The 23,032-nt window shown below is 45.6% G+C and overlaps 1 protein-coding gene across 1 annotated transcript; it reads right to left on the reverse strand.

Moving 5' to 3' along the window:
* Positions 1–167: 167 nt before the first annotated feature.
* On the reverse strand, positions 168–10,829 carry SATL1 (spermidine/spermine N1-acetyl transferase like 1). Its single transcript, XM_056859643.1, has 6 exons — positions 10,726–10,829; positions 8,568–8,619; positions 6,769–6,849; positions 5,238–5,339; positions 3,520–3,560; positions 168–338 (listed from the first exon to the last, which is right to left on the reverse strand). Exons 1-6 carry the CDS (start codon positions 10,807–10,809, stop codon positions 168–170), a joined length of 531 nt encoding a protein of 176 aa, XP_056715621.1. The 5' UTR covers positions 10,810–10,829.
* Between the last annotated feature and the right edge of the window lie 12,203 nt (positions 10,830–23,032).

The raw sequence follows: 23,032 nt of genomic DNA on the forward strand, positions 1-23,032 counted from the left end.
AATGCAGGCCAACTGTTTTTAATTCCTATTGCTCTTACTACCCTGCTTGAAAGGCGCAGAAGGGACAGTTCTGGTGGGCTACATGTTTTTGCAGACCCGATGAGCTTATTGGCTTCAAAGCTTGGAATGATTTAAAAAAAAAAGAAAGTGCAGAAGTTCTTTTTTTTTTATTGCCCATCAGCCATTCTGATAAGCTGTTCTCTGTCAAACCTGAAGAGATGCCAGCCCTCTTCAGTGGAAAGGTCTGAAGCGCCTCGCCTCATGTAGTACTCTATAGATGGCTTATTCCAAACGACAACGAGGAAATGCATGCAACTACAGCTGTTCTCGAGTGCTATCTGTTGGGATGGAAACACACGGGATTGCGTTTTTGGGGATGCATCACCAGTCCTAGGAATTTGGAGGCTCGCTATATTGTAACATGGATGAGAAGGAGAAGAAGAAGAGTTGGTTTTTATATGCCGACTTTCTCTACCACTTAAGGGAGAATCAAACCGGTTTACATTCTCCTTCCCTTCCCCTCCCCACAACAGACACCCTGGGAGGGAGGTGGGGCTGAGAGACCTCTAACAGAGATGTAACTTGCCCAAGGTCACCCAGCTGGCTTCGTGTGTAGGAGTGGGGAAACCAATCGGGTTCACCAGATTAGCCTCTGCCGCTCATGTGGAGCAGTGTGGAATCAAACCCGGTTCTCCAGATCAGACTCCACTGCTCCAAACCACCGCTTTTAACCACTACACTCTGCCTCAGAATAGTCCGGGGAATCATTCAGAGAGATGCCCATGTGCTCTGAACGACTGCCAAGCAGTTTATTTTTAACCAACTGGGTTTTTTTTCTGTTGCACGAATGGTACTGTACCAAATGTGGGAGCAAAAAACCTTGGAATCGCAGAATTCACAACTTTATGGGCTTCTTTGTGGCTGCAGGATTTGGTTAATTTAATAAATGTTCACCTTGAAAACTTTTAGCCTAAAAAATGGCTCCCAAAGAAATTTCCGAATTGAAGATGCAAAGCAATAAAATACCCATTATCAAAACACCCAAATGCAATCTTTAAAAAATAGTAATAATGAAAACAGTAGAAAAAAGAGTAGACCTAACAACAATTAAGAAACATCAGAAAGATAAAACCAATAATAAAAAACATATTAAAAACAGAGCCACTGAAGGCAACTGAAATAGGAAAACAGCTAAAAGCCTGGAAGCAAAGAAACATTTTATCTGGCACCTGGAGCTAGAATGACTAGGTAGCAGGCTGATCTCTCCAGGGAGATATTCCATTGGTGAGGTGCCACCACTAAAAAGGCCCTCTCTCCGATGGCCATCAATCTTGTGATCTTAATTTTTGGGCTGGCATATATGATTTACACTGACACAATCCTTCCTGCCCTCCCTCTCATGATCTGCCTAAGTTCACAGAATCAGCATTGCTGACAGATGGCCATCTAGCCTGTGCTTAAAAACCTCCAAAGAAGGAAAGTCCACCACCTCCCAAGGAAGCCTTTCACTGAGGAACTGCTCTAACTGTCAAAAAGTTCTTCCTAATGTTTAGCCGGAAACTTTTGATTTAATTTCAATCTGTTGGTTCTGGTCCAACCTGGGGCAACAGAAAACTCGGCACCATATGATAGCCCTTCAAGATGCCCTTCAAGGGAGGGCATCTTGGCCATCTTCTGATCACTGGGGGTGTGAGGGGATAGGTAGTTGTGAATTTTCTGCATTGTGCAGGGGGTTGGACTAAATGACCCTGGTGGTCCCTTCCAACTCTATGATTCTAAGTACTTGAAGGTGGTTATTATATCACCTCTCAGTCGTCTCCTTTCCAACTCCTTCAACCTTTCCTCATAGGACTTTCCTCATACATCTTGAACTAGGAGTTAATGTGGTGTATTTTGGAGTGCTAGTCTAGAACCAAGGAGACCTGAGTTCAAATCCCTGCTTCCTGTGAAACTTACTAGGTGACTTGGGCCAGTTAGACCTACCTCACAGGACTGGCATGATGATGAGATGGAGTAAGAGAGAATGGTGCGTGCTGCCTTGAGCTCTTTGAAGAAAGGGTGGGATCAAAATGCACAAAATAAGTAAATTCTGGATGTGAATTGGTACATCTAAAAGCACAAATCTGCCTGATTTTAAGAGCTTAGAAGATTCATATTCAATTGACTGGGCAGAATAGCGTTTGTCAGTACTGTTGGGAGTGGGGACTTCCATGTAATCTATCAGAGAAGCCATTGAAATTCATAAACATCAGCACAACTTTAACAGAAAAGAAGAGAGTTTAAAAATGAATAAGGCTTGGCTTCCTGTCCTGAAAACCTCCAGATTAACAAAGACTACAGTCCACAATAGCCATGCGGATTAGCTTTGGATTCCACATGTTAGCAGATCACTTCAGGATACAATGGTTTCACATTAACATACCACATCCTCATCAGCACATTGATACTTACAGGACAATGATTAGCACATTACCTTTAATACTTTGCAGGACAATAACTCAGCTCAAACCCAACCCCCTTCTGACTATATATTACTCTGCCTACACACTTGACACTGAGACACACTGTCCTTCAGTGTTACTCCTCTGAAGATGCCTGCCACAGCTGCTGGTGAAACGTCAGGAAAGAAAATACCAAGACCACGGTTACACAGCCCGGATAGCCTACAAGAACCTATCAGAAAGCTATTTCATATAATTTCTTAATGTAATATAATTTCTTAACCAGCAATGTGTTTCTTTGGTGTAACTGCACTCCTTCAAACAGCTTGAAATTGTGTGTGATTGCTCCTCTTTGATATTGGTTTTGATATGTAGTGTATGTGGGTGTTGTTGGTTTTTTTTATATATGGGGTGTGGGGGGGTTGTTTTCACAAGGAGTTGTCTTCAAACAAGTGTCTTCCTCATGAAACCAGGCACACTCCTCTGGAAAAGTTATGACAACAATTCAAATTGTCGATCTGCTTGAAGGCACTGAAAGACTATTTCGCAGTTTGGAAACTGGATGTGACTTGTCCAAGGCCACCAGTTCCAACCCATGTTTCCTGGTTCTAAAACCAAGGCACAAACGGTAGATGAGCTGGTAAAACTGAACTGGACCACTTAAAGCTTCACATGGTGGCAGGGGAAAAACATAATGGACTGTTCCTCTGTTTTTAAAAGAAATCCTTTGAACATACACATGTAGCATGTTGGCAAGAAGGTTCAGCTAGGACTCTTCTCCATGACATCTAAGTTTTGTGTATGGTGGAATATGCAAGCCCTGCAATCTGAAGAAGCGGAGTCTATAAATGCTCCTATTTCCTCACCCGCCCTTGGGGTGAACTAGACCAAAGACTTTACCCACTAGTTTCCTGCAGATACTTCCTTCTTTTTGAGTCTTCCAACAGAATCAAATAATGTAGTCTTTGGTGGTCTTCAGCTTTCACTCAGCCTGCAGTTCAGCAACTGAATCGATCGATCAAAATACAGGTTACAACATGACAACGACATTACATTTTAAGGTATTGAATTAACTTGCCTGGCTTAATTTCTTTAAAAGCTCTGTTCCAATACCCCAACCTGCCAAAACATAATAGGGAAAAACTCCGTTGTGAGCTGTCCTTGCTTAAAATCGTTTACGCATTTGATGATAAAAGCGACGTAAGACATGGGCTTTCAGGGATGAAATAAGTAAGTGCTGTCAAGTCACAGCCAATTTAGGGTAACCCCAGCACTAGCACTCAAGGCAAGTGAGAAGCAGAGGTGGTTTGCCGTGGCCTTCCTCTGCAGAGTCGTCCTTGGTGGTCTCCCATCCAAGTACTGACCCTGCTTAGCTTCTGAGATCTGACAAGCTCTGGCTGTACCATGCTGCCTTCCATCCCCTTCAGGGATTGGGGAGCAGGGGACAATCCAGAAAGCGTCACCCTCAAATCCCTTCAGGGGTCTGTGAGCTGGGGCTCAAGCAAGCTAATTTCTCCTCCCCTCTCTTTTGTTTTAATTGACTTAAATTCTGTATCTCATGTATTTTCAGTCCTCATCAACATGTTTTCCCCTCCCTTCTTCTCTTGGTTAATTTATAAAGTCACTTTTCTCTGCATACTTTGAGATTCCACCATCATGTAGAGACTCTCGGTTTTGCTTCTTTCATATTGAGCTTGGGGCTTAGACATTTTACTAGATAGTGATTCTCTCATTTTCAGTGAGCTATATATTAGAAAAGGATTTTACATTTACTTACTTATGTGTATATTATAAACATCAAATTTCTTTGTAATTGAAAAGAAACCAGTACTTTTATTAATAATTTTGATTTTTTTTAAAGTACAAAAATAAAACTGCTGGATCACCTTTTAATATTTCATCTAATAATATTCATGTCAGTGCAGGCACTGATATAAATACCCAGGCAACACAAACCACATCAGAAAGTTTTACAAACAAAATGTCCCAGTTCTGGGATAGTTCACAAAGTATTTTTACAATGGAATATATTAACATGTGAAACTGCCTTATTCAGCACACTTCAAATCACTCATTTAAAAAAAAATCAAAATAGTGATTAATGGGGGGGGGGGAATTGATTGGCAGCAGGTCTCCAAGATTTTCCCCCAAGCCTTTCAACTAGGATTGCAAGGGATTCAACCTGGGATAGTCTGTATCAGGGGTGTCAAACGTACAGCCCGTGGGCCAGATCCAGTCCTTTGAGAGCTCTTATCTGGCCCGCAATACAGCCACCCCACCCCCTCAGGTCCTGATCTGGGCTGGCGAGGCATAACCTGGCCTGACCAAGTGACATGTCATATCCTGCCCTTGTAAAAAAAGTTTGACACCCCTGGTCTATATGCAAAGCAAACACTCTCCCACTAAGCCATGATCTCTCGCTAGTCTATGACACCCACAAAGTATCATGGCCAATGACTGGATGTTTTTTAAAAGGGGCAGGAGGAGAACATATGAAGCTGCCATGCTGAGTAAGCTCATTGGTTCATCTCGGTCAGTATTGGCTACTTTACTAGCAGTGGGTTTCCAGGGTCTCAAGCAGAAAAAGTTTACCTAATGGGAATATGCTGGTAAAACCAAACTATACCCCTTAAAGCTTGGCATGGTAGTGCACAAAGGATTTTTTTTTAATATTGAGGAACATGCAATTATGCAAACTGCCCCCCCATGTGAAGCTTTAAGTTGTACACTTTGGTTTTACCAGCATATTCCTATTATTTTGCTAGAAATGGGGTTTGGTTACCAGTTCTGTTTTACCTCTAAAATCATCCATGACATAAAAGTCTTCTAGGTACAGCAGCTTGCCAATCCAAGGGTCATATGTAAAGTAGTACATTGCAAAGCCTACAACACCGATATCTGGAAGGGAAAAAAGGGTATCTGTATAAAGAAACACAACATCAAGGTGAAGCTATCAACCAATTCACCAACCAAAAATTCTGTAGTTATGTGCCTTTTAAACAGATAAATTTAATCAGAATGTTACCAAAACTTTGATAAACAAAATAAATGATTTTTATGTGTCGTTTCTGTTCTGTCATAACTATGAGACTCACAAAGAGTGGTACCAAGGTAAAATGCCATTAGAAAACCAATCCAAAATCAGTTTAACCCAATAAAACCCTGACCTGGCTAGCCCAATCTTATTAGCTCTCAAGCTAAGCAGGGTCAGCCCTGGTTAAGATTTGGATGGGAGACCACCAAGGAAGTCCAGGGTCACGATGCAGAGGCAGGCAATGGCAAACCACCTTTCTTTATCTCTTGCCTTGAAAACCTTAGAGAGTTGCCATAAGTCACATGTGACTTGATGGCACTTTCCTCCACCACTAAAATCCATTTAAACCAATAAAACCTGTAGAAAAAACAAGTGGTATCGTAAATCTTTTTTAAAAATACAATGGTACCAGAAACAGAAGTTACCAGGTGGATAGCAATGGACAGAGTTCCAAAATGTGCCTCTAAAGAGGGGGCATGGCTCAGCGGTAGAACATCTGCTTGGCCTGCAGAATGTCCCAGGTTCAATCCCCGGCATCTCCAGTCATAGTGTGTTACCAACTGTTTTCATGGTGACTATGGTCCCAGCTGCCCAGAGATCATTGACAAGTTCCCCCCGTGTAGTTCTGGGCTGCTTCATCACCGTTCTCATGATCATTGCAACTCCACGAGATGAGATCTTGCATGGAGCCCCAGACCGAGGGAGGCTGACACTTAGGGTTAGGGTTGTCACCTTCTCACCAAGCTGCTTGGCAATAGTCTTGTAGCCCAGTCCAGCCTTGTGCAGGTCTACAATCTTGTCCCTGACATCCTTGGACAGCTCTTTGGTCTTGGTCATGGTGGCTAGTTTGGAATCTGATGGATTGATTGCTTCTGTCAACAGCAGAACCCTAACCCTAATCTGGCTGGTTGATAGGGGATCAAATACTTATTTCATTCATTATAATGCACATCAATCTCTGACTTTTGTCTTCTGGGTTTCTGGGGGTTTTGCTGTTGTTATCCTGTCTCTCACAGCTACAATAAACCTACCATTAAAATTATGGACTGGTCATTTCTTCGTCAGAGGGCAAACGGGCAAATTTAGCAGGGGATCAAATCCTTTTCCCCCTCACTGTATATTGCAAGAAAATGGTGCAGGGGGAAAGGGTTAAACCACCCTACACACACACACACACCATGTGTTGTAGCCCTGATCTTACCTGGGCCACCCTGTGGCTGCTTTTAGGCCTAGACAAAAACTCAGTTTGTTGCAGAGAATGACTCAGTACCAGGAGAAACAGTTAAAGCTTACCTCCCGTTTCATCTTCCTTTCTCGCCTCCGCTATTAAACAGTGGAAGAAAGGACGCGATCCAAAACCATCTCGAAGTAAATCTGAAAATTTTAAGGTTATTGAATAAATGGTGAAATAAACTTACGAACGGACCGAATTTACTACCAGCTTCCTGACAAACTGCAACTTGGAGCAGATTTGGGGGTCCTAGTATGGGAGACTGAGAGGGCAGAATATCAAGGATTCACCAGAATCCGCTTGTTGGAGTCCATTGGAGCCAACAAGTGAATTCTGCATGCAGAAAAGATAGGTCTATCATGATTCCATGATGGCTCAATGGAACCTCCATGTTCAGATCAGAGAGGGGTCTACCATAGGGGGGTGGCTTTAGCCTCTGAGCCCCTACTTGCGCATCTGTTTGGTGACTGTGAGAAACAGGAATTCTGGGCTAGATAAATCTATGGTGCTTTTGACTTATGATTTAAGATGTCGGAAATGAGAGAACATGACAGCAAAAAGATATGTGACTTTACTGACAGCTAAATGATACCTCTCCTCGTCAGCCTGTATTACATTTTTTATCCTGCCCTTTCTCCAGAGAACATCAAGGAATCCAATTCCGGGCCTAGAACTAAATTTAGTTTTGGGGATTGAAACCCCACCCTCCTGTTACAGCACTATGTCTGGGTATAGTTCAGTGGTTCCCAAACTTTTCGGGCCACTGCCCCCTTCATTCCACAAACTCAACCCCAACGCCCCCCATCCTATCCAACAACACAAGGGGCCCGCCTCTAGAGCCCCCCTGCTGCCCCTTGCCTCTTGGTGCCCCCCCAGGAAATCCCACCGCTCCCCAGGGGGTGGTACTGCCCACTTTGGGAACCACTGGTATAGATGGTACGTTGCCTTATCTCCAACTGAACTGTTCTGAGTGTTTGGACTCTGAGTGGAGATTCTTGGGTTCAAATCCTTGCTCAGCTGTGTGGCCCTGGGGTCAGGCACTGCCTTATCATCCTAAACTATTTCATAGATGTTGTTAGGATAAAATGGGAAGGGGGAGCCAGGCACACCATCCTGAGCATCTTATTTTTCCTCCTCAGCGGGGTTCTTCCTTCCTCCATTTTATTCTTGCAAAAACAACCATGTGGGGTAGTAGAAAAGAGCAAGAGTCCAGTAGCACCGTAAAGGCTAACAAAATTTCTGGCAGGTTATGAGTTTTTGTGAGCCACAGCTCACTTCTTCAGATAGTTAGAATTTGAGTCCATCTATCCTTAAGTAGAGAAGAGTGAATTCACACACCCAATGGCAATAGCATGTAAATGTCAATACCAGGTAAATGAACATTAGCAGGCGTGATTGGATCAGGTGTGATATGCAGAGGGTTAGTAGGCGTGGAGAAATCAGCATTGTAATGAGACAGGAATCCCAGGTCCCAATTCAATCCAGGAGAACGCAGTGTCTTGAGCTTCATTATTAGTTGTAATTCAGCAGTCTCTCTTTCTAATCTCCCTTTGAAATCCCTTTATAAGAAAACTGCTACTTTTAAGTCAGCAACTGAATGTCCTGGAAGGTTAAAATGTCCCCCCACTGTTTTTTTAATGTTGCAGTTTCTGATGTCAGACTTATGTCCATTTAATCTTTGACACAGGAACTGGCCTGGCTGAAAGAGTGGCTAGCCACAAGAGCTAGCAAGTTTCACAGAAGAATGGGGGTTTGAACCTGAGTCTCCCAGTTCCTATCTGACACTCTCTAGCCACTATACCACCCTGCCTGTCTTGGTTCAGCTTCCTGAACATAACATTATAGGCTTTTTCTTTTTTACCTGTTTCTGTTATTTTTACTGCATCCGGCATATTTTCATAAGCAGCTAACTCCTGTCAAGAGAAGAAACCACAAGGTACCATTTTTAACAATGATTGTGGAGCTTCCTGAAGGTGCTGTGAAAGATGAACCTTTGCTAGCCTCTGAAATAAGAATAACCACATAACATTCAGGCAGAGGGCTAGGATCTTCTCCGACAGTCAAGATGGGAGAAGGGGTGGAACTGACAGGCTTAGGAAATTATGGGAAGGCCAACTGGAAGATGAAGGTGGGAGATGGCCTCGTTTCCAAGGTAACAAAGCACCTGGATGACACAGGTACTTACTAAATAAGGAAAAGGAAACAGGAAATGGGTGTGGCTTGGGAGCCATGAATGAAAGTGTGACATTGAGGATGAACCCCCTGCAGCTAAAGGAAGAGTCAGCAAAGGGATGAAAGTCTAAAAGGAATTCTGCATGAGACTCAAGGAATCGGTTAATCACTGAATCCCTTTACTTTAGCAAGAACGTCATCTGTACATTCAGATGCAGGTTGTAGGCATCCCTAGCCCACTCTTCCTTGCCCATCCATTTTGCTGTTTTGCTTTCACTTTGCACACCAGGAATGGTTGCTAATGCCAGCAGTTTTTTCTGTCCATGCCACTTTACTGGCACAGAATCCACTCCCGCAGTTTGCCCTACACCCGTGTTGGCGAACCTATGGCACGGGTGCCACTTCCGGCACTCGTAGCCCTCTCTGCCGGCACGCGCGGTTCCTCCAAGCCGCTGGCCTTTCCGGCTCTGCCCTGCCCCGGATGGGGGAGGCTGTAGCCCAGGGGTGGGGAACCTCTGACATCATTGGCGGTGGCCCCCGGACTCTCCCACAGAAGCTGCCGCCATTGCCGCCACTGGAACGTGCGTGGCCGGCCAGGTGGGTGGGAGAGCGGGGAACAGAAGCCAAGCGCTCACACTCGGCATGGCCGGCGGCTTCTCCGGCGCCCTCTGGGTCTGTGCGGGCGGAGGGGTGTGCAGTCCTATTCCACCTTTGAAGTGCCCACAAGCCATCCTTCAAACACCTTTCCATTTGTCTTGATATGTAGAGAGAAAACACTAAGGAACTAGTTACCAATCTCCAGGTACTAGCTGGAGATCTCCTGCTATTACAAGTGATCTCCAACCAATAGAGATCAGTTCCTCTGGAAAAAATTGCCACTTTGGCAATTGGACTCTATGGCACTGAAGTCCTTCCCCAAACCCCGCCCTCCTCAGGCGCCACCCCAAAAACCTCCCACTCATGGCGAAGAGGAACTTGGCAACCCTAGCCTCTCCCTCTGGGCCCCCTCTGGGGGTGGTATTCAGGTTAAATTGCCGCATTGGCACTCGGCGATAAATAAGTGGGTTTTTGGTTGCAGTTTGGGCACTCGGTCTCTAAAAGGTTTGCCATCACTGCCCTACACCATGTTATGGCCTTGCACCATGATGTAACACCCATGTTAACCTTACGGAACTTCCTGATGCTTAGGGTTACCAACCTCCAGGTGGTGTCTGGAGATCTCCTGCTATTACAACTGATCTCCAGCCAACAGAGATCAGTTCCCCTGGAGAAAATGGCCACTTTGGCAATTGGACTCTATGGCATTGAAGGCCCTCCCCTCTCTAAACCCCGCCCTCCACAGGCTCCACCCCCAAAATCCTCAACCTGGAGCTGGCAACCCTACTGATGCCGCATTAGACCAAGGGTTGCCAGGTCCCTCTTTGCCACCTGCGGGAGATTTTTGGGGCAGAGCCTGAGGAGGGCGGGGTTTGGGGAGGGACTTCAATGTCATTTTTCTCCAGGTGATCTGATCTCTATCGGCTGGAGATCAGTTGAATTAGCAGATCTCCTGCTACTACCTGGCAGTTGGCAACCCTAGTTAGACCATAGGTCCACCTAGCTCGGCATTGTCTGCTCTAACTGGCAGAAGCTCTCCCGGGTCTGGCAGAGAAAGGTCTTGGCCAACGCTTGTTACCTGAAATCCACTGAACTGAAAGTGGCAGGGATTGAACCCGGGACCTTCTGCAAGCAAAGCAATGAACTAACTGTCACGAATGGTCACTGCTGCCGGTCCAATTCTTATTTACTGGCCCACCATCAGGCAGAATGGGACTGTTAGCAAGCCCTTGGTCCCTTTCCCCCCTTACTTTGATGAGACGCAGGATTTCTGAGCAGTCTTGCGGCTCTGCCGGACGGACCCGGAAGCGGTTCAGGGTGCCAGGGTTTGCCATAATGAGAGCAGGAAGCAGCAGGGAGGTTGATCACTTCCCACGAGGGAGCTTGAGTGCTGCTGGGCCTCTGCTTGGGGGTCTTCCTCTTTATTCACCATTTCAAAGGGCTGTTTGTCAGACAAAAGAAAGAAAGAAAAAAAGGACCCTTTGCTCTTCCCTCTCCTTCCCTCCCCTCCTTCCCCTTTCTTCCTACTTGCCCTTCACAAAGATGGGGGTGTTATCTTTCTCTCCTTGCTGCTCCCCAGTATCCTTCCCAGCCTGCTACTCTGGCTGGTGATTAAGCAAGCAACACTGATCACAGGCAGAGAGTCACAATGGGACCAGCATCACAATCCCCCCCAACCTCCCCTAATCTCCTTCCCCTATAACAAATTACTTTGCACAAAAAAGAAAAAGGGCATGAAGAAATTGACGGGCCTGACTAACTCATACCTCCCAGCTTTCGGGAATCTAGAAGGGAGAGGTTTGAGCATCTCTCTTGATCTTGAAGTCAGCCAAAGACTTGGTGATATAGGGGGGCCAGCCTCCAGGTGGGATTCCTTGGAATTACAGCTCATCTCCAGACTACAGAGATCAGTTACCCAGGAGAAAATGGATGCTTTGGAGGGTGGACTTTATGGCATTGTACCCCACTGAGGTCTCTTTCCTCCCCTGGCTCTATCCCTAAATCTCCAGAGGTTTCCAAAGCTAGATCTGGCAAAACTCCCCCCCCTCCGCCACTGGTTCTCCCATCTCTCATAGATGTGTAGACTACCTTAATACCACAAACTAGTCACTACTGGCTGACAAAGAACGCCCTGGGCATAAAGTGCTGCCCACCCTCATTTCCACTTGCACGAATAAAAACAAAAGCAATTAGCAATACATTCAATGATTGCTAAAATTAATTTCCTGCTGCTTTCGGGGATATTTTAGTCTCTCCATAAGCGAAAAATGCAAGATGTCTGCACTTAGGCTAAGTCAAGGTGAAGATGCAACTCCACAAAGGAGAAGTTTCCAGAACCATCCTTTTCACAAAGTGAGCCTTAAAGTATTAAACCTTTGTGTTTTGGAGGGAGAGAGAGCAATTGCTTTGTGACTTTTCTGTCTTATTGTGTAGGCCTGGTATTTAGGCTTCATTCCAAAAGACTCGCCATTGCCAACTGTTGTTGTTTAATGACACATCTTGAGGTTTCAGCAGGTCCTTTAAAAAAATAAAGAGTTGTGTATGTTTTTCCAGAGAAATAAGTTCGTGGGGGAAAGAGTGGAAAAACAAATTAAACTGCCAAAATATTGTCTCACTAATGAGAAAAAAAGATGATGACAATCTAAAATTATGCCTTTGCAGACTGGCTGGCAATTCTATTAAAGTTGTGAAAGGAACTTGCAATGCAATCCTAAGGACACTTTCTTGGGAGCAAGCCCCACTGAATAAAATGGGACTTTCTTAGGAATGGTCCCTAAATCTAGCCAAATTACAATTGGCTGGCTCATTCAAATCATTTCCTTATTGACTTTATAAGTAATTTCATTTCTGTCTCCCCAATGGGGACCCAAAGTAATTTACATCCCTCTCCTCTCCACCGTGTTGTCCTTATTACAGCCCTGTAAGGTAGGTTAGGCTGAGTATGTTAGACTGGCCTCAGGTCACCCAGCAAGTTTCCATGGAAAAGTGGGGATTTGTACCTTGGTCTCCCAGATCCTAGTCTGACACTCTAACCACTATACCACACTGGCAATTCAATGCCACCTACCCCACAAGCATACTTTCTGGTCCTCATTGCTCTCTTAGGGTTCCTAGATTACAATGGTATAGCATGGTAGAAGAAAGCTAGCATGATTTCCATCACAATCCAGACCTAGCAACTGCACAGCATCCTTGGATCCTGAGCCATTCTCAGCTGTCCTTACAAAAATACACAGCCCCAGCAAGATTTTTCTCCTTGCCTCCTCCTCTCTTCAAGTCTCCAAAGCAGGTTCCTGCCTTTATCTATTTTATTCAATCTGTACCCTGCTCTACTTCCTGGCCAATGCCACTGTCTTCTTCCACCTGTCTTAACCCTGCATTTTGTTTTACCGGCCTTTGTAACATCCCTTCCCCTCACTTAGTATACAAGTTATACTACATCCCTGCCCTTTTCCTGAAGATTCTTCACCTACCAGGTTTTCTGGTTCTATTTAGTCAGGCAATCCCCAAAGACATACCTGCTTATGTTTCCTGACACCCAGCTGCTTCTAGAATCTTGGGGATAACATCCAAAAGGTGTTGAATGGAACAGAGGGAAACCAGAATCTTGGGGTCCCTCCTTGTCATCTGACTGGAAAGGGACCAAGCTCAGGCCAGCTTGCCCCATTCACCCTTCCTTTGGACATGTGTGTGTGTAAAGTGCCGTCAAGTCGCAGCCGACTTATGGTGACCCCTTTTGGGGTTTTCATGGCAAGAGACTAACAGAGGTGGTTTGCCAGTGCCTTCCTCAACATAACAACCGTGGTATTCCTTGGTGGTCTCCCATCCAAATACTAACCAGGGCTGACCCTGCTTAGCGTCTGAGATCTGACGAGATTAGGCTAGCCTGGGCCATCCAGGTCAGGGCATCCTTTGGCCATAGACAGACTTATATCTGAGTTTGGCAACCTCTCCCTTTGGCCACGTATGGAGCAAGCCCTCCTCTTTCCCTGAAAAGTGAAACCAATCTTTCTACTCCTTTCCCCTTGGTGCAAGAAGTGCTTCAGAAGTGCAGACACCACTTCCCCTTTGCGCTGAGCACCCATTTGCAAGTCTCCCAATCCTAGGAAGATGTTGGGCTTAGATTATCTCAGCATTTTGATTGGCCCCACCCCATGGCAGCCTCCACTGTTTTTTCTCAAAATTCCAAAACATCCACAGGTACAACCACCACCGTTTCAAGTCCACAGTCTCCTTTGCATCCTTCTCTGTTTCTTTGTCTCTGGGCTTTCTGTCCCATATCGCTTTCCACATCCTAGAACCTTTTCCCAGCATCTTTTGTATGGAATTTTAATCCCAGCCAAAATGACAACTTTCCCATTCCTCAGGAAAGCTGGACTGCTCCCCAAGATTCCTTTTTTTTTAATAAATATTTTTATTGGTTTGTAATATTAAATAGGGATACAGGAAAAAAGAAAAGGGGAGGGGGAAACTATCGGTTAAACAACATGTAATATTAACAAGAAGCTACATAGTTCTACCCCCTTATAAAATTCAAATTACTGTCATTTGTTTACATAATATATTTGATCGTCAACTTAACTTTCATAATGTTTATAAGATTTTATTATTGTTTTTTGTTTTTAATATATTCATAGAAGGCGTGCCATTTGTCTTTATTTGATCTTTGAGTATCTGTTTGTAATATTTCTGTTAGATGTGCCATTGTTATGAATTCATACGCTTTGTCAATCCAAATTTCGATTTTTGGTATTTTATCTGTTTTCCACAGTGATGCTAACACTGTTCTTGCCGCTGTGATTAGGTATTTTAATATGATCTGTTGGTCTTTACTGCATTCATCCGGTATTTTACTCAGGAGGAATAATTTAGGATCATATGTGATAGGTTGACCAATTATAATTTCTGTTATGAATTTTCTTCCAAAATTTCTGGACTGATGTACATGTCCACCAACAGTGATAAAAGGTGCCGCTAGCTTTACCACACTTCCAACACAAACCAGATGTCAAGCTGTTCATGTTCTGGATATCGCTCGGCGTAATGTACCATCTAGGCAACATTTTCAACCAATTTTCTTGGATCCCTTGACAGAGGGTGAATTTGAGATTTCTACGAAACAGTTGTTCCCATTCGTCCGTTGTTATAATCTCGTTAAGGTTTTCCATCCATTTAAATTGACATGATTTTATCTGTTCGTCTTCTGTGCTCCCCAAGATTCCTGAGCAGCTGAACGTTCTAAGCCAGGGGTGTCAAACGTAAGGCCCGAGGGCCGAATCCAGCCCCTTAAGAGCTCTTACCTGGACCACGAGCCAAACAAGGCAGCCCCCCCCTCAATCTGGGCTGGCGAGGCATGGCCTGGCCCGACCAAGTGACATTTATGTCATATCCGGCCCTCGTAACAATGGAGTTCAACACCCCTGTTCTAAACCAACTCAGCCCGTCGGCATCATTATCACAAGTACAGTACGATATAAAATTCTCACATGCACAGGAGGTAAAAATATGGGTAATTTTTTCCCTGTAAGCAGATACAGTGAAATCCACTGCATTTCTTGCTTTCGTGCTGCTATCATACAGAAACTCTGACCAGAGGGAGGAGAATCTTACACCAAAATTGGTCTTCCTATATCTCAGGAATGTGCCTAAAGTATAGAACTGGATAGTTTGCTTAAAAACTCAAGCACAGGAACCAGTTTTTTAAAAGGAAAACTAAAATCCTAAAGAAGGGTTTGCATTTTTGCTAGCAATCCCATGGAAAGTAGCTATTGGAAAAAGCCTCAATGCACGGCATTTTCTCACATGAATAGGTACACAAAGAGTTTAATACAGTCCAAGACCAGCATAAAAACATACCAGATATACATACATAACGCATATAAAAGTGCATCAAGTGTGAGCCCCTATAACATCTTACAATCTCACACTCATAAAAGCCGTTAAGCGCTTAATTTAAAAAAATATTACATGTTTGGAATTAGTATAAATATAAGTCTAAAATCGCTCAACCATTAAGTTCGACCCATGCACGCCTGAGAATAGGTACACAATTCTCCTGCTTGTTCTTCCTCAGAGCCTTCCTTTCCTTACAGCCTTTGGCATTTTCCAGCTGTAACTGAGCATTAAATGGGTATAACTACATTTACCTATCATTATCCCCCCCCTCCGTCCACTCTTTTCCAGTCTATCTAAAACTGCAAACTCCTTGGGGGCAGGGACTTACCTCATTGCTTCCAAGCCATGTATACTGACAGCGTGTTATAAAAACCAAACAATAAAATTGGCTAGTGTTCTATAAAAGGTAAAGAATGGGAAATATTTGTTTCAAGGAAAACCAAAGTCCTTGATAATAAGGAGTCTTGAGACACCTTAAAGACTAACCAAATTTTAATTCAGTGTAAGCTTTTTTGGACAAGAGCCTACTTCTTCAGATGCTAAGAGTGGATCCTTCCTTCACATTGCCAAAAAAAAAAAAAAAAACCAGGCTACAAAATGCATCCTATGCAGGGTGATAGGATACAAAATTTCTTTGTTTCTATGCCACCTTTTCAGTCCTGCTGTGAAAAGGTGGCATTAAAAAGCTCTTCATTTGGTGCCAGCAGTTCTCTTAATGGAAACTGTAAGGCTTACATCCTAGCCAAACTGGTCTGAGGAACAGGGACCGATGTTATGGAATCAGGTGATGCAGCACCTTAAAAAGTCAGTAGCCACTTTTTTGGCTTTCCTTAAACCAGTATGTTATATTTTTACCACATCGTTCCTCCCTCCAAGCTCATGTTAGTCAAATCGGTTCTCCCCTCCTTCATTTATACCACCCTGTGAGGTAGGTTAGGCCAAGGTAACCCATTTAAGTTTTGTAATGGGAGGGGGGTTTGTCACATCATAGGGTTTTCAAGGTAAAGGTTGGTCAGAAGTGGTTTACCAGTGCCTCCTTCTGCGCAGTACTAACCAGGGTTAGCCGTAGTGGCACTGCCGTTGTCTACAAAAGATCCTCCGCCAGTGTCACCTTCCACTACTGCTGCTGCCCAGTAGCTAACCTTCAGGGATTCCTCTGCCCCCATCCCCATTGGAACTGCCTGTTCTCTTCTGCGGATGTGGCCATTGATCCCTTAAGGGGATGGATGCATCTTCGTCTGGTGTCTCAGCTGTGACCATTCCGTCTTGAGTGACTCTGCTAGTGTGGAGTCTTGCCATGGGTCATGCTTGTTTCTGTTCAAGTGTATCCTTCTGTATATCATTCTGTTCAAGTATATCAAATGTGTTCAAGCGGTCAGGAGTCAGAGAGGCTCTTGACATGAGTTAGACCCATTCCTGTTCCTATGTTATTCTTTGGTTTTGATTCTCTGTTCAAGCTGTTTCCCTCTCCCCCCCCCCCCCCGTTCTGGCCTTGAGTCTCTAGCAGGCAAGGTGCTGTTATCTCGTAGTTCCCAGGCCGCTTAGCTTTGCACCTGGGATGACTCCATGCTTAAAGTTATGCTTTGTAGTTTGGTTTGCCATTAGCAGCTTTGAAACTGTGGATTGCTCATGTTGTACCTGCGGCTCCTGAATAAACGTTTACCTGCTTTAGACCTGCCTGTCTGAGCGAGTGACTTTTTGGGATTGCCAAGGTTGGCTGAAGAACCCTCACAGCTAGGAGTTTAGTCTCTTGATAGAGTCTAGACCCCTTACGGTATTGCTCTCAGCTTCCCTGACACACACAAACCCCCTCACCACGTTAAGGTGTGCATCCAGAAAACAAAAGTAATGACTACAGGAGAATTACACAACTTTAAGGTTGACAATGAGGAAATTGAAATTGTTCAAGACTTTCTATTCCTTGGCTCCACCATCAACCAAAAGGGAGACTGCAGCCAAGAAATCAGAAGGAGATTGAGACTGGGAAGGGCAGCCATGAAGGAGCTAGAAAAGATTTTGAAGTGTAAGGATGTGTCACTGGCCACCAAGACTAGATTAATTCATGCCATCGTATTCCCTATTACTATGTATGGGTGTGAAAGCTGGACAGTGAAGAAAGCTGATAGGAAGAAAATAGATTCCTTTGAAATGTGGTGTTGGAGGAGAGTGTTACGGATTCCGTGGACTGCCCCCCCCCCAAAAAAAATCAGTGGGTTATAGATCAAATCAAGCCTGAACTGACCCTAGAAGCTAAAATGCCTAAACTGCGGCTATCGTATTTTGGTCACCTCATGAGACGACAAGAGTCACTGGAAAAGACAGTCATGCTAGGAAAAGTTGAGGGCAACAGGAAAAGAGGAACACCCAACAAGAGATGGATTGACTCAATCAAGGAAGCCACAGCCTTCAATTTGCAAGATCTGAGCAAGGCTGTCAAAGATAGGACATTTTGGAGGACTTTCATTCATAGGGTCGCCATGAGTCGGAAGCGACTTGACGGCACTTAACACACACACACAATGGGGGGGGGGATGGAACCAGTTATCCAATGACCCTTAAGCATGCACACCAGCGCCACTGAACTCACAATAATTTATCACATGCCCGGAACTTGGGAATTTTTTATTGCATTTCTGTAAATTGCATTTTACTATTTTTCTGACTGTAAACCCCACAGGAAAAATATGCATATGATAATAGTAATAACGATGATCAACAATAGTAAATATATTGTTTTGGGGACTAGCAATGTAATTAGGAGAGAATCTGACAAACACATGATCTATCTTCCTGTCCTTCTCTGGCCTTTTGGGGAGAGGATATCTTTTTTTTAATTAAAATTTTTAATAAATTTTCAAACAAAAACAAAAACAAAATACAAACAAAGGAAATAAAAAAGAGAAAAAAATGTAACTATAGATAGCTACATAAGAATGATATATCTATAAAGAAATTCACAAAAACTAACCAAACATACAGTTATTACATTCTTATTACAATTATCTTATCCATTATATTCCCACCTCCCTCCACCAGTGTACCCTTAAACCCTCCCACCACCATGTTGAACTTCCGGAGAAGTGTCTAAACAGTTTGTTAATAAATCGTTTTATCATTAGTTGAAATCACAAAACTAAATCTACAACTTGCTCACTATACACACAAAATTCATTTTTGCCAGTTTATCCCAATACGCGAATGCTTCGGACCACGTAGTTTTAAAAATCTTCCATAGCCTTCCCCTGCAGGGAATCGGTTAATTTAGCCATCCGCATATATAATCATAGTTTTTTTTCCCTCCAGTCCTTAATTAGAGGTCTATTTACAAGCTTCCAAGAGTTAGCAATAACCATCCTAGCTGCAGCCAAACTATATTGGCATATGACTTTACCATTCTTATTCATATTTTTAGGGGACTAGCAATGTAATTAGGAATCTGACAAACGCATGATCTATCTTCCTGTCCTTCTCTGGCCTTTTGGGGAGGGGGTATCTTTTTTTCCTCCCCTCTTTTTTCCGTCTTCCCTCCCCCCCTCCGGGCAGTTCTTGCAGGTGCCTTCTCTTTGAACGCGCCCCCCGCCCCGAAACCTTCCGCCTTTTGTGTATTGTCTTGTCTCGCTCGCCCTCCTCCCCAACCTCTCGTCTAATGGCAAAGTTATTGGCAGCGGCTTCAATCCGCTTTGTTACGCATGCTCCCAGCGGGAGGGAGGGAGGGGGGGCGCGAGAGGAGCCGCCGTGTGCCCGGATGACGCGCTCCAGCGACGGCTGGTCGGGAGACTGCGAGTGGGGGAAGGGAGGGGGCGAAAAAGATGAAGGGGGGGGCGAGAGCAAGCGAGCAGGCCGCGCGCGCTCTCGCCCGCCTGCCGTTTCCTAGCCCTGGCCTGTGATTGGTGCAGGCCTCGAACCTGGCGGACCCGAATGCCAGGCCCCGAAAGCGGCAGCCGAGGCGGCCGAGTCTCGCCGCCTCCACCTCCCCGCTCGGGCCCGAGCCCGCCAAGCGAAGGTGAGGAGGGGGACGAGGGCGCCCGGCCGCGGAAAAAGGGGAGCGGGGGCGTTACCTGAGGGGGAAATAAAACCCTAAGAAGGGGGGAGGCGGCAGGCCGCGCGCAGGCCTCAGCGCAGGCCGCGCCCCGAGGCCTAGCCGTGACGCCGCCGCATCCCGGGCCGCATCCGCTTTATTTCTTTGTTAAAACCTTACAAATTTTTACGGGCCCGAAAGGAGACGGCGGAGGAGAGGGAGGGGGGGAATAGAGACCAGTACCTCGGCAGTGTTCTGCCGCCGAGTCGGGGCCGGGGCCTGTGAGGCGGCTAGAAAATGGCGGCGGACAAAATGGCGCCCGCCTCTCCGAGCGAGGAGCGCTGAGCGCGCCGGCCCCCCTTCCCCCCCCCATTTCCCATATTTACAGAAAAGGAGAAACTCCGGCCGTCCTTTTTAAAAAGGGGGGCAAACACCCCCCCCCAAAAAAAAATCGCGCGTCCCCGTCTCCCTCCGCCTCGGCGCTGGCTAGGCCCAGGCGGAAAAAAGCGCGGCAGGCCCCAATCCATCGCTGAGCCGGGACGCTGCAAAGAGGACGTTACTTTCCCGCCCCGTCTAAGGCGCTCAGCCGAACCGCCCGCCGCCCCTTTGTTTGCCTCCACGGCTGGCTGGCCCCGGCCGCCCTTCCCTGCCTCCGTCCTGTCGGGCCCCGCGCTCGGCACCGCCGGCCGGCCAGCCGGCTGGCTCCCTGCCCTCCCTCGGCCGCGCATCCGCGCAACACCGCCCCGGGGAAGGATGGGTACAACCCCACCCCCTTTTGCCCGGCTGCGGGCTGCAAAGCGCCGCTTTATTGTTTGCTCTTCACGGGCGCTGATTGGAAGCGGGAGGAAGAGGAGGGTTAGGGAGGCGCGCCCCACTCGGGCGCGCTCTCGCGTCGTCGTCGTCCCGGACGCGAGTGCGCGCGTCGGAAACGAAAACCCCTGCGGGCGTTCTTGTTTGTGTTTCTCCGGGTGGCTGCCTCCTCGAGCCTTTGCTTGCAGAGGAAAGATTTGTCGGTGGGGTTTTTTTTTAAGAGTCCCTGACCTGGATGGCCCAGGCTAGCCTGATCTCGTCAGATCTCAGAAACTAAGCAGGGTCAGCCCCGGTTAGTATTTGGATGGGAGACCGCCAAGGAAGTCCAGGGTTGCTGTGCAGAGGAAGGCACTGGCAAACCACCTCTGTCAGTCTCTTGCCATGAAAACCCCAAAAAGGGGTCGCCATAAGTCGGCTGCGACTTGAAGGCACTTTACTCGCACACACACACAGCGTTTGTCAAGTAACTGTGCCTAGGGTTTGCAAGTCTTGGATTACAGCTGTACGCGCGTTTGTTTGTTTTTTTAACTTGGTGCGGTCCAAACCTAAGGGGCTTCCTTGCGCGCGTGTAAAGGATCGGGGTTTAGATATACCTCCAACTAAAGGGCGCGGCTGCAAGTCGCAGCCCTGCCGCTCTTCTTCCCCGCACCGCGTTTCAGTCTTCATTGGGGCATTTCATGCCCCCTCCCCCGCCCCGTGTTTGACGTGTGGAGATGTGCTCGCTGGCGTGTTCCCCTTTGTTTCTGTGCATAGGTAATATGCCTGGAGTTCATTGTTTATGTATGGCGCTGTAGCCATTTACTTGGGAATAAACTCGGATCCAGGGCCAACTCTAAACTTTATGGGTTCCAGCAAAGAGATATGTAGTGGGGTTTCCATCGCCCCCCAAACATTCCCTTTAATACAAGAGCAGGAAACTTACAGGCATTTCATCCATTACTGCACGCACAATGCTTTTATCCCGGTTTACCGGTCAGTGCATTGTGGTAGCCAGGTGGGTAAGTGGGCGCACACAGGCACGAAGGGAGCAAAGGAAGATCCTCAGACAGGCTGTGTTGTTGTTCCAATAACACTTTTGTCAGCAATAACGCTTTTGTAGTCTTGTCAAAATTACGCTTGTAGCTCGTGGAAAATAATAGCAGCTCCCCCCCCCCCCCAGCACTCTCGGTACTGTAGTGGCTAATAAGTTAAAATTCAGTGACCAATTTGAGATAAAACAACTAAAACATGAATTCACAGCAGAGCTTCCTATCTCAATGCCATTGTGCCGCTCTCCGAATTGGGCATCAACCCTTCTAACAATAAAAGACCTTTTGATCACTGTAAAAGATGCCCTTTGTTTCTGTTCCTGGTCAGTCTTCACTGCAGTGAGTTATTCTACCACTGCCTTAATTTCTTCCTGGGGCCATCTGAAGGGGTCATAAATGGTAAAGGCGAGGTAGGAGGCCCCAGCAAGATGGATGACATTGAGTTCCTAGGCAGCAGCTACTGGTCTCCCTCAATGTTCTGTGCCTGACTTCTTTGCAGTGTATTCTCCTGCCCTTTCCTCACAATGAAGAAGTTTATATTTTCAGGCTTACTAAATTTGGCACAGCTTTCCAATTCTGAGGCTAAGCAGTCCAGCTATTTTACTTATTTATTTGAAAAACGTATAAGCGGGTCTTTTCCCCAGATAATTGGGACCTGCGGTAAGTAAGGACAGCAAAAACAGTACAAAAATCATAATTCCAAAAACAACAAACTAAAACAGCCATCGGAGAGAAAGATTTCAAATTAATGGCATCCACAAAACAGTCATCTTGAGGGTTTAAGAAGAATGTGGTGTTTGGCTGCAACTGACTCTAGGCGACCCCTGTCTTCCTTGGTGGTCTCCCATCCAAATATTAACTGTGGCCAGCCCAGCTTAGTTCTCAAGCTGGGCTCTCTGGGCAGCTTGGGGAACCAAAGGCTCTCTGAAAGAATTCTATTTTACATGCTTTCTGAAACCGTGAGAGAGATGTAGAGCTTCTGATTTTCTCCAAAAGTTCATTCCACTGGAGCAGCCACAATAAAGCCTGTGAAGGATCAGGGTAGGAATGGTTAAAAAACATTGCTATGCTGAGTGAAGCTATTGCATGGGTTTATACCAGGAGAGGCAGTTCTTCAGGTATTTGGGGCTGCAGGTCATGCAAGGGTTTAAAGGTAAGCACCGACACCTTGGATTGGACTCTGAAACCAATAGACAACCAATGAAAGAATCACAGCATAGGTGTTACATGATCTATGCTGCCCATCCCTAATAACACACAGGCTGCCACCTTTTGTATTTTCCAGTTAGTCTTCAAGGGTAGCCCCACATAGAGCATTTCACAATAGTCAAGCTAATCCATCTTTGTGGGCTTGAGTCATCACCTTAACCAGCCTGGGAACAAATCCCTCCACTAGTGTGGGTGCTGCAGGACTGCTTGCACACTGCAAAAATAAAACAAAAAGATTTAAAATAAGGTACTGGTGTCTTTGATCTCATGGTGTGCCCCTTTGCTGTTGTGTGGCTCCAGCAAATGCCTGACTTTGTTGACCTCTGATGCCAAGCCTGCACTGAACCCTCTTTATTTGGTAAAGTTAAGAGAGAGTGATTTGCCCAAGTACATTGCACTGCATTGAACCTAGTTTTCCCACCCATTACTTACCATAATGTTTTCAGTGCTACTGTTTATTTTATTTGTTATGGCATCTGTAGTATGTATTAGATTCTTTCACTAACCAGTATATGTCATTTTCATGCAGAGTTGCATTTTTATAATTCTTTATTCTTGGTGCTTTCTCAAACAACCCCTTGAGTTAGACCACTGTTA

This window comes from Euleptes europaea, chromosome 13 (genome assembly GCF_029931775.1).
Source record: "Euleptes europaea isolate rEulEur1 chromosome 13, rEulEur1.hap1, whole genome shotgun sequence".
NCBI classification, from domain to species: Eukaryota; Metazoa; Chordata; class Lepidosauria; order Squamata; family Sphaerodactylidae; genus Euleptes; species Euleptes europaea.

Excerpts from the sequence above, each read along its gene's own strand:
- SATL1 (XM_056859643.1), bottom strand. The coding sequence starts at position 10,809 with ATGGCAAACCCTGGCACCCTGAACCGCTTCCGGGTCCGTCCGGCAGAG. Across the intron at positions 8,620-10,725 it reads AAATCCTGCGTCTCATCAAA|GAGTTAGCTGCTTATGAAAA; the intron begins GTAAGGGGGGAA and ends TTCTCTTGACAG. Across the intron at positions 5,340-6,768 it reads AAAGGAAGATGAAACGGGAG|ATATCGGTGTTGTAGGCTTT; the intron begins GTAAGCTTTAAC and ends TTTCCCTTCCAG.